At 37.5% G+C, this 11,648-nt stretch overlaps 1 protein-coding gene across 1 annotated transcript; it reads left to right on the top strand.

Moving 5' to 3' along the window:
* Positions 1-8,510: 8,510 nt before the first annotated feature.
* LOC128021383 (fish-egg lectin-like) lies at positions 8,511-9,150 on the top strand. Its single transcript, XM_052608512.1, has 2 exons — positions 8,511-8,745; positions 8,906-9,150. The coding sequence occupies exons 1-2, from the start codon at positions 8,535-8,537 to the stop codon at positions 9,133-9,135; spliced, it is 441 nt and encodes a 146-aa protein (XP_052464472.1). The 5' UTR covers positions 8,511-8,534; the 3' UTR covers positions 9,136-9,150.
* The last annotated feature ends 2,498 nt before the right edge of the window (positions 9,151-11,648 follow it).

The raw sequence follows: 11,648 nt of genomic DNA, 5'->3' as shown, positions 1-11,648 counted from the left end.
GTTTACTTGATGTTCTTACGCGCCGATAGCTTAACAACACAGAGATATTTGAAGCAGTTTTACTCACCGCCTGCGGTTCCAACACACGATCGTGACCCTTTTTCGTTGGGACTGCATCATCCTTAAGAAATAAATGATATGCAAATCCGGCGTCAAAATGGGCCGTGTTTGTAAAACAAGCATCTTTGAAATGCAGGGAGCAAACAAAAACACTTGCACAACACCGTCGATGCTCTGTAAAAATAAACTCCGTCCACTGGTCCCTTAATGTTTTTTTTTTTTTTGGTAATCTGTGCAGGGTTGTCTTGCCCTCGCAACCAAAAACACACTTCTTTTGTGACATTTCGCGACGCTCTCGCTCTGATCAGTGAATGTCTCTGTTCTCAGTGCTCTGCTATACGGGAGCGCGCGCTCTTCCGGGAGAAGTGCCCTTAGCACCCATATCAGTGGTGGACAGTAACGGAGTAGCTTTACTTCGTTACTGTACTTAAGTACATTTTTCAAGTATCTGTACTTTACTGGAGTAGTTTTATTTTGAGCAACTTTTACTTTTACTTCACTACATTCCAAAGCATAAAATCGTATTTTTTACTTCACTACATTTCATAAAACATATCGTTACTCCCTATAATATCACGTGCTCCGACACGCAGAAGCGGTGTCTGATTCATCATGAACGAACTGAGTCTTTTCAAAAGAAACTTTTAAATCGGATCGTGAATCGCACCAAATGATTCGTTTAGGAATTAGAATGATCCGATTGCAGCTATGGATTGCAGCTGTTCTGGAGTCGACCACTCACTGATTCAAATTAACCGTTTAGTGCGAGTCACCAGAAGTAAGAACCGGGAGATCTTGTGAGCGCGCGTGCGTCTGATGTTGCTAAAAGTAAGTTATGTCGAAATTTTGGATTAATTATTGTAACTGAAAATCATATTTAGGTCAAAACTGTCAGTTGTTTGGGAACTAAATCCGTTGTAAAGAGAGATCTATTTAAGCCCACTCAAATGCTCGAGTGCAGACGATGCAGACACATCAATTTTAGGTAAAAAAACAACAACAAAAACAAAAAACCTTAAAACAACACAGATTAAATACAATAACTCATGCATGTTCAAATTCACCGCTGCCGTAATGTTAACAGTTTTATTAAAATGTCCTATGTGACGTCTGTTTTTATATTGTTTATCGACAGTAACGTTATACATATGTATATTGTTTGGATTAACTAGACGAGTAGACAGACATGAATGTTCATCGTACTGAAAATAAGTAAATATTGTTAGCTGATGCTAACTGTCTAGCTAACAAGCTTGTTGGTGCTAAATTGATGTAATTTTTATAAATATCCAAACATTTTTATTCAGCCACACACACACATATATATATATATATATATAGATAGATAGATAGATAGATAGATAGATAGATAGATTACATCTGGTTAGAAAAGAAAGGATGTGATGTTCAGAACATGGTAACTACAGTAATTATCAAAGTGGGAAGAGATGCACCCCGTTTGGCCAGGGACAAGATTTGAGAAGGAAAAAAATCATTATGAAATTTTTTTTATTATTTTTTTCCTTAAAATGTTCTTCCTAACTTCAGGCCTTATTATCATGTCATATATACAGTACAGACCAAAAGTTTGGACACACCTTCTCATTAAAAGAGTTTTCTTTATTTTCATGACTATGAAAATTGTAGATTCACACTGAAGGCATCAAAACTATGAATCAACACATGTGGAATTATATATGGAATTATATACATAACAAAAAAGTGTGAAACAACTGAAAATATGTCATATTCTTGGTTCTTCAAGGTAGCCACCTTTTGCTTTGATTACTGCTTTGCACACTCTTGGCATTCTCTTGATGAGCTTCAAGAGGTAGTCACCTGAAATGGTCTTCAACAGTCTTGAAGGAGTTCCCCGAGAGATGCTTAGCACTTGATGGTTCTTTTTCCTTCTGTCTGAGGTCCAGCTCACCCCTAAACCATCTCGATTGGGTTCAGGTCCGGTGACTGTGGAGGCCAGGTCATCATCATTCTCCTTCTTGGTCAAATAGCCCTTGATGCCTTCAGTGTGACTCTACAATCTTCATAGTCATGAAAATAAAGAAAACTCTTTGTATGAGTTTTCCAAACTTTTGGTCTGTACTGTAACTTTGATGTTCTGTAAAAAAACTAACTTTAAAATACTTTTTTCTTACTGGTGAAAATCAGATGGTCATCTCTGTTTTCTCTCAGGTACATCACAGTGTACGCTTCACAGTGAGCATTACTGTCATCAGCGTAGTCCATATCAACAACAAAAATATATTTTGACTCCATATAGTGGTTATTTTGGAAAAAATCCCAGGTATTTTGAGCATTAGGAATATAAAAAAATATGTGCTAATATAAAATTAAATTAAGTAGCCTATGTAAAATTGCAAACATCTATCTTGCAGTACTTTTTTACTTAAGTACATACAAAATTGAGTACTTTTGTACTTTCACTTGAGTAAAATTGAAAAAGGAGTACTTTTACTTTTACTGGAGTAATATTTTACCATATGTATCTGTACTTTTACTCAAGTACTTGATTTGTGTACTTCGTCCACCACTGACCCATATAAGGAAATTCCGCTCCATCTAACGTCACACAGACCCATACTAGAAAAAAACTTTTCGAAACTTGTGACAAACCGGAAGGAGTATTTTTGGAACAGAAATACTCCTTCAAACGTACAACTTAATTTTTGAAACTTTGTCCATGTTTAGCATGGGAATCCAACTCTTTAACAGTGTAAAAAACTCATTATGCATGAAATAGCATTTCACCCCCCCTTTAAGTTTTATCATAAACAGTTACATACAGCAAATTTTAATACTCTTTGAGGAATATGAACGTTTACTTAAAAAAGCTGCAAGCAGGAGATAGAAGATCAACCAAATCATATGTCAAGCAGTTATGCTGTGGTATAGTAACTCAACGTATGAATGTCATCATCATTAAGGGTGTGCTTCTCATTTCTCTAATTATCAGACATCATCAGCCTTAACTCCTCCTACTGAAGGCCATGGAGTAAATGCAATGGAAAGTATGACTCCTAACGCTTAGGTTTTTGGTTTGAGAATTTCAATGTTGATTCAACATAAATCAAACTTTGAATTTTCAATCTCAGGCAAAATGATTGTTCGGAAACTCAGAGGTCATGCATGTCAAACACACAAGACTTCTATATAGGATGCACCTGTGTTTTCTCTCTATGCAAAAACAAAATGGGCGTTTACCAATCAGTGGCCAATTTCAAACTACCCCCCCCCCCCACCTCCCAAGCAGGGGCGGAGCGGGGGGGTGGCTAATGGGGCTTAAGCCCCGAATGTTTTGTCAAAAGCCCCGAATCTTTTAGCTTTTTTAAAATAACTTCAACTTTGTTTCATTTCCTCTCAGTCTCTCAGACTGGAGCGGCAAAAAAAAGAAACAAAAGCTCTATTACTGTGCGTTGTGGCGGACGGTAAAGCATCACGCATCACTTCGCTTGTTTGCCAACTGCTGATAAAAACTAACGAAGAAGAATATAAATCATCTTCTTCGTCGTTGTCATTAGGGGCTGGTGGGTTTTTTATTTCACCGCCGTCGTAGCGAGCTCACTGACTAACCGCCTGATTCAAAAGCAATATATCCCAATGTATCAAATGGTAAGTTATTTCAGGGCATGTTTTACAACTGTTCTCGGCACATTAGTGGGATAAGAAGATAGATTAATTGAGAAATATAGCTGGAGAACAATTAAATACAAAATAGTTTGTAGGCTCTACTGGGTGAATATTTTTTTTTTCTGAGTAACCATCATTTTCCCAGATAGTGTATAGATTTTTAGGCATTCTGTTATCTCAAACAGCCTGAAAAATAGTGCATTTAGCTGACATAAATGGGGGAAAAAAACACCCCTGCAGCCCCCTAGGTTTGGGCTAAGCCCCGAATGTTTACATCTTCTGGCTCCGCCCCTGCTCCCAAGTATAGAGGTGTGTTCGACATCGACTGCGGCTGGATGCAACCGATCGGCGAGAGTAGCCGCGTGCAGGTGGGGAGGAGCTGCAAACGGAGATATGAAGCCGGACACGTTGTGGCTCCCGTAGTTTGCTGCAATTACGTCAGTCATGGCAGATCACGTGGCTATTGCTTACTTGATCGCGTTTAAATGTGTGTATAAGTGGTGTTTTGGAAAAAGAAAAAAGAAAAAAAAAAAATGGTGTTTTGGAAGAGTGCCTTCCAAAACAAGATACCATATTGGATATATACTTTATCAGTATGACATGGGTGTTCTGCTCATACAAAATGATAAAAGTAACCTTTAAAAAAATTCCCTGGTGGGTATGTGTTTTTTAAGAAGGTTTCAGCAACAAGATTTACAGTGCCCTCCTGCTGAGCTTTTTAACATTTTAAACATAACACCACTGATTTTCATATACAGAAAAACACAATTCTGTTGGATTTATATTGTGATTTAGACCAACTATTTGAAAGTGAACAGAATGTTGTCAAGTTGTTAAGTTGAAGTTACAGCAAGTTGTTAGCAGTTTGCTAACCACATGAAGGTGAAGTATAAACACAGCTAAATAAACTAGAGAATATGAAGAAACCAAACGAATGGAGGAACATAATGTATTATGTATCATTTGTATAGGAGCGTACAGTTATGACCACATTAGATTGTATGCTTTTTAGATTAACATTTTAGTTCTTAAAAATGCTCATTTGAATAGGTTATGCTGCTGAATACTGTAAAAGGTCTGTATAAAAAAGAAAGTCATGCAAAATAAACATACACAAACTTTATATTAACAATAAAGTAAATACAGTAAAACAATATTTAATAAATATGATTTATAAGATGAAGACGACATAAAAACGTATTGAACTGTTGTAAAAGTCCATATGAGAATTTCTGAAACTGAAGCCGACTCGCAATAAACTTGAAACGCACGTCATCGGTGTCATCAGTGAATCCAGCCAATCGTGGATCAGTTGTGTCGTCATCAGAACCTGTGCAGCCGCTCTTCAGAAGGCTTGTTCGACTTCATGCAGTTTTGCGCAAACCGATCGTCGGCTGACTTGAACAGTGCATGCCGGTTAGAAATTTTGTCCGACTTGATACAGCGCTGACGCCACGTGACTGTGACGTGTGCCGTCAAAGTACCACGAGAGCGATTCGAGAGTAGCCGGAGAACTCAGCCAGCGCAGCTTCTGAAGAGCGGCTGCACAGGTTCTGATGACGACACAACTGATCCACGATTGGCTGGATTTACTGATGACACCGATGACGTGCGTTTCAAGTTTATTGCGAGTCGGCTTCAGTTTCAGAAATTCTCATATGGACTTTTAAAACAATTCAATACGTTTTTATGTCGTCTTCATCTTATAAATCATATTTATTAAATATTGTTTTACTGTATTTACTTTATTGTTAATATAAAGTTTGTGTATGTTTATTTTGCATGACTTTCTTTTTTATACAGACCTTTTACAGTATTCAGCAGCATAACCTATTCAAATGAGCATTTTTAAGAACTAAAATGTTAATCTTAAAAGCATACAATCTAATGTGGTCATAAATGTATGCTCCTATACAAATGATACATAATACATTATGTTCCTCCATTTGTTTGGTTTCTTCATATTCTCTAGTTTATTTTGCTGTGTTTATACTACACCTGCATGTGGTTAGCAAACTGCTAACAACTTGCTGTAACTTCAACTTAACAACTTGACAACATTCTGTTCACTTTCAAATAGTTGGTCTAAATCACAATATAAATCCAACAGAATTGTGCTTTTCTGTATATGAAAATCAGTGGTGTTATGTTTAAAATGTTAAAAAGCTCAGCAGGAGGGCACTGTAAATCTTGTTGCTGAAACCTTCTTAAAAAACACATACCCACCAGGGATTTTTTTTATAGGTTACTTTTATCATTTTGTATAAGCAGAAACACCCATGTCATACTGATAAAGTATATATCCAATATGGTATCTTGTTTTGGAAGACCCTTCCAACACACCAATTTTTTTTCTTTTCTTTTTTTTTTTTTTTCAAAACACCACTTATACACACATTTAAACGCGATCAAATAAGCAATCGCCACGTGATCTGCCATGACTGACGTAATTGCAGCAAACTACGGGAGCCACAACGTGTCCGGCTTCATATCTCCGTTTGCAGCTCCTCCCCACCTGCACGCGGCTACTCTCGCCGATCGGTTGCATCCAGCCGCAGCCGATGTCGAACACACCTAGAAGCTGCGCTGGCTGAGTTCTCCGGCTACTCTCGAATCGCTCTCGTGGTACTTTGACGGCACACGTCACAGTCACGTGGCGTCAGCGCTGTATCAAGTCGGACAAAATTTCTAACCGGCATGCACTGCTTCAAGTCAGCCGACGATCGGTTTGCGCAAAACTGCATGAAGTCGAACAAGCCTTAGGTCTCCGCAGGAAAGTAATGGGAGTTACCAGATCAGGGTGATGATACCTGATTGGTTGACGTCACGTCATAGTGACGTTAGATTTAGGGGTGGGGTTGGGTAAGGGGGACCATTTAGATTGCATGATTTAGAAACACCCAGCAGTTTGAAAACACCCACAAGAAGAAAAACGCCCACTTTTGCTCTTCAGAGACCTAAGTCTCAACTTCAAAAGATGTTTTTTCAACCATTTTTCAACAGACTTACTAAAAACCATGAAGGCCCAGCCTTAAATCAAGCCCCCAGTGGATTAGATTAAATCCGGTAAAGTGGTTGAAAATCCCCATTATGAACTGACACACCCCACTGATGGGGAACAGATACACAGATCGCACAGATACACACCTGCATAATCTTCTGATCATCAAATACAAATCACTGTTAGTTCAATGTCACTGTCTCCACCCATGTGTGCTATAGCCAAACTTGGCTATAGACGGTGCCTTGAGAAGTGCCATTATCTACAATGTATATATTTGAATAATATAATCTGAGCTTGACATATATTGTTCGATTAAATAGGAAATCCATTATCCAGCTGACCCTTCACAGGGAGCTTTACTGACAGCTGATCTGACCAATTGTAACACATAATTTAATAAACAAACCAGACAGGAGAGTAGATTAAAATCAGTGGACATCAACTTGAAAAATGGTGTATATTGACTTCTTTCTGTGATTAAGATACTTTAAGAGGTTTCTTTCATGCTATAACTAGTAAAGAGGAAGAGATAATCGGTTCACATGCCATGATCTTTAACGACACATTAAAGTGCCACAAAACAGTATTTATTGTTTGAATTTCAAAAAAAAAAAAAATGACAAAATAGGAAAGCTGAGACATTGTTTCATACCTAAAGTAACCTGCATGATGTCAGTGTCCTCTATTTGCTCATGATGTATGGCGTGATGTGTGGACATTGCAACAGTAATGAAGGGGGACAGGTCTTTCGAAGGGACAGTTTACATAACCTTCCTTTAACACCCATTTTATGTAATTTAGCCAGAAAAGTAATTCCTTCTACAAAAGGATTTTTTTAAGCTCCTAACACTACTGTATTCATAAATGTTTTTCTAAGTACTATATATGATAGAATCAATATTGCGACCTTTTCTAAAACTATCTTGATGTGAGCAAAAACAAACTCTAATTTAGTCTAGCTGTAACCGTACTATAAATCATTTGACATAATTTTTATGTTAGTTAGTTAGTGCAATTAGTTTATAGTAATAGTCTGTCCAAGGCTAAGTATTGAAACAAAAACTCTAGGTTTGCAGGAATAAAGAAGCTTTGATACCCATTTATTTAGGAGATGTAATATCATATTCAATGATTCAATGATATTCGAACCTGTCAGCACCTCCTTGAGTTCATACAAGGTAAAATCTTCATTCAAAGTAAATTCAGAAGAACATCTTTAGACTATAATATCAGGATTATCTCTTATTACTAGTGTTCCTTGCTTTTCCTTGTACTCTGATATGAATCTTCACAAATGCTTTTGCCAACACCTCTGCATTTTTGCTGTGAAGTGTTAGATATTTGTCCTTGTCTTATATTACAAGTATATTTCTATAGATTTTAACCCCTCCCTTCACTTATTGTATACCTACTCTTTCAGCAATTCTGTGGCACAATTGTTTCCAATAGTCTTTTAGCAGAGCTGATTACTTTTCTAACCACGGCCTAAGATCTTTTTTGAGCTATTACATCCTGAAAGGAACAGGTTTTATTTACCTTCCTAAATGCGCTGTTTTTACATGTATATTTCGGCTATATAATCTCTCCCTCAACAACATTTACACACATACTGAATGCCAATTTCTAGTCCGTACATCTCATCAGAGGAGAATCCCCACTGACTGCTGAATTATTAGAGCGTCTTGCTACCAGTTCCTTCACACACTGGGTAAAAGTTTTTTTTTTTTTTATTGATTGACTGATCGATGTATGAAATTGAATTTATTTACAAAAAAAATTTAATAATTATTGAAACCATGTTTTCACAGCTTTCTACTGTACTGTGATGGATGATAAACTGAAGCAGATAGACGCTGGGTCTGGCTCCGTGGTTGGCGTGAACAATAATAATGAGATCTTCGTCCTGATTGATAACGTCTTCACAAAGATCAGCGGGTCTCTAAAGCACTTCAGTGTTGGTCCTGCTGGTCAGCTGGGGGTTAATACAGGAAACAACATCTTTAAGTATCAGAGTGGCGGTTTTGTTAAGCTTCCAGGTCAAGAGTTACAGTGAACAAAATTAAGACAAAAGACAAGTTTAACCAGCCAATTTACATGTTTTATTTTTAAAATAGTTTAGGCACAGTCCCAAAGACATTATCTTACTGTTTATGGTCCCTATTAATCCTTTATTGAACCTGTTGATTGTGTTGTAAGGGCTTCTCAATCAGGTGGATGCTGGAGGTGATCAGATCATTGCAGGTGTCAATATGTATGATGACATATTCTGTTTAAATATGGATGCTAACAACAAATGGCTATCCAGTAACATTCCTTGGGTTAATATTGGTGGAAAGCTGAAGTACTACAGCTGTGGTCCATACAGCTGTTGGGGAGTGAACCGCAATGACCAAATCTTCATCACAAGAGTAATGTCACAATGTTAAATACTTAACATATTAATGTTAAATAACAATGTTAAATAATGTTAAAGTTTGAATACAAGTTCAAGTGCACTAGGTTTTTACAAGTACAACAATAAATTAGATATCATGCATGCTTTTGATTTCTGTCAAAACTGAAGAAAAGAAGAAACTGAAGAATGAAATTTTCTTAATGTGACCTTACAATGACTGAGTGGTTTGTGTCTCTTTTGGTCTTTCGGTCTCTTTGGTGCAGAATGTGTCTAATAATGTCTGTTCAGGGTCTGGCGAATTTGAGACTATTTCTGGACTTCTGTCCATGATTGAAGTAGCAACTGATGGCAGTGTGTTTGGTGTCAACTATCAAGGGAACTTATACCAAAGGTAAGCTGAATAGGCATAGTAGTCTATTACAAATTTTGTATCAATAAAAGTACTTGTCATGAACTTTTTTTTTTTTTAATGTTAATCAAATTCTGCATTTAACCTTTCATTTTTGTTTATTGCAGATCTGGCATCACTTGCTAAAACCCCGCTGGTGTGAAGTGGATCCAAAGAATTGCCTGTCCCTATGGTCACAAGCATGTGAGCTTTGACCTGGGAATGCTGTGGGCCGTGTGTGTTGACGGCTCCATTCGTAAATGTACTTTATAATCTGTCACTGCAGCAACAGAGGAGCGCAATCATTAACAAACCTCAAAGTTTTCAGTCATTATTAACAGAAAACTGAAAGCTTGATTATACTTGATTCTCTCTTTTTTTTTTTTTTTTTTTTGCTTTTGCACCAGTAAAGCATTATGAAAGCATCTCATCACTGTTGTGTTTCTTTTGTCTATAATTTGATTCAGTGGTACTCAAAATGTGGGGCCGTTGGAAGTGATAAGCTTCACAACCTTGGAAATTTACAATATTAAGAAATATATGTAGTTTTATTCTAATCGTTGTAGTTGTTTAAAATGTGAAATTGCAATTTAAATACAAGTTTGTGTATCTATAAATGTAGTGTAAAGCCTTATGTTAATATGTAATGCTGTGTTAGATCCAGATGACACGTGAGGAATGTTGGCTTCAGTCACTTTTAAAAGATATCCACTTTGTCTGATATTCAAAAGCGTTAATACCACATTTTGTCTGATGTTAGTTAGTTATGATCTAAAGTTTGAACTTCAAAAACATCTTTGGGCTCAAACCTTTAGGGTGGATGATATACCTTTAGCAACTCCTGTAAAAACGTCAGTATTGACACAACATTGCAAGAGAAATAGTCTATTTCTCTGGCTACACGCCAGTCAAAAAACAGACCATTTAACAACACATTGCCATCTGATGAAAGGCACTCTGGCCTCTGCAATTTTGTTTATTATACCTTGCAAGAGCTGCACACATCCCCATTGAGGGGCCATAGATGAAGGCTTCACAACTTGGGTTGGGAGTGGCAAATCATTCCTTCCACTTGAAGGAGAGAAGGTCCTTCTTCAGAGGGTTTGGCCAGGGTGTTGCTGACAACAGCTGAACCCACTCTGGGGGCCAAGCTTTATTCTGCCAAAGTGGAGCCATTTTAAGTATCAAGCATCTGTCCTCCCTGGTCCATCTGATGGCCTGAGGGAGCAGAACTACCGGGGAAAAGGCATAAGGATACAAATACAGCTACTCGTGGGTTAATGGGTCCATTCCCTGGAAATGAACACTGGAGAGTTTTCTTCCGCAGCAAAAATGTAGATTTTTCCACTTGCTCTAAAATGCTACAAATCTTCAGAACTGAGGGTGGAGTCACCATTCTCCTCTATACTCTACTCTTGGACAACATGTTCGTTCACTGGTTCCGCTTGCCTGGCATGTGCACTGCCCTCACAAAGTGAACATTGAGCTGTGCAAACAATAGGATGTGCCTTGCTAACTTGTATAACGGGTGAGACCTGAGATTGGTCTAAAACCAGCCAGTCGCTGAGATTATTCAGGATGCACACTCCCCTCTGTCGCAAGTAATGCTTTTATTTGCATTTTTCATTTGTGTTTTGCTACTTTTAATAATTCTGAATGGATCTGTATATATATGTCATTGTAAATCTGCAATATTTGAGAAATCACAGATTTGAAATGTCCGACTTCTCTTGCAATGGCTGAAAGTGTCATCCCTTTGGCCTTCATCTGGACAACCTCCTGCCACAGGGATTCAGTCACCATAGAGTGGCTCGCCACCTTACAAACTCAGTGAAAACTGGAGGAATGCTGCCAGTTAAATAGGGTTTGTATGTCATATAATTAAGGAAATTAGCACCAGGTCACAGATTAACACCAATAGAGGTATCTGTGCCCTTCTTCTCCGGCTAGGACAACTTTAAACAAGAATCAGCAGTGGCCATTAAATTTTTTCTCTTTCAAAAACAAACATACATCAAACAGAACATAAACGAAAAAGAGGGATACATGTAACATATATACATTGGATGACGGTAAAAAAAAAAAATGTCACAAATACCATTTTTTTATATGAAACGTGTTTTTATACATCTCTTGTTTCTAGTGATTGAAATCAA

This window comes from Carassius gibelio, chromosome A10 (genome assembly GCF_023724105.1).
Source record: "Carassius gibelio isolate Cgi1373 ecotype wild population from Czech Republic chromosome A10, carGib1.2-hapl.c, whole genome shotgun sequence".
NCBI lineage: Eukaryota > Metazoa > Chordata > Actinopteri > Cypriniformes > Cyprinidae > Carassius > Carassius gibelio.
This window is presented reverse-complemented; position numbering and strand designations above follow the sequence as displayed.

Excerpts from the sequence above, each read along its gene's own strand:
- LOC128021383 (XM_052608512.1), top strand. The coding sequence starts at position 8,535 with ATGGATGATAAACTGAAGCAGATAGACGCTGGGTCTGGCTCCGTGGTT. Across the intron at positions 8,746-8,905 it reads CGGTTTTGTTAAGCTTCCAG|GGCTTCTCAATCAGGTGGAT; the intron begins GTCAAGAGTTAC and ends TTGTGTTGTAAG.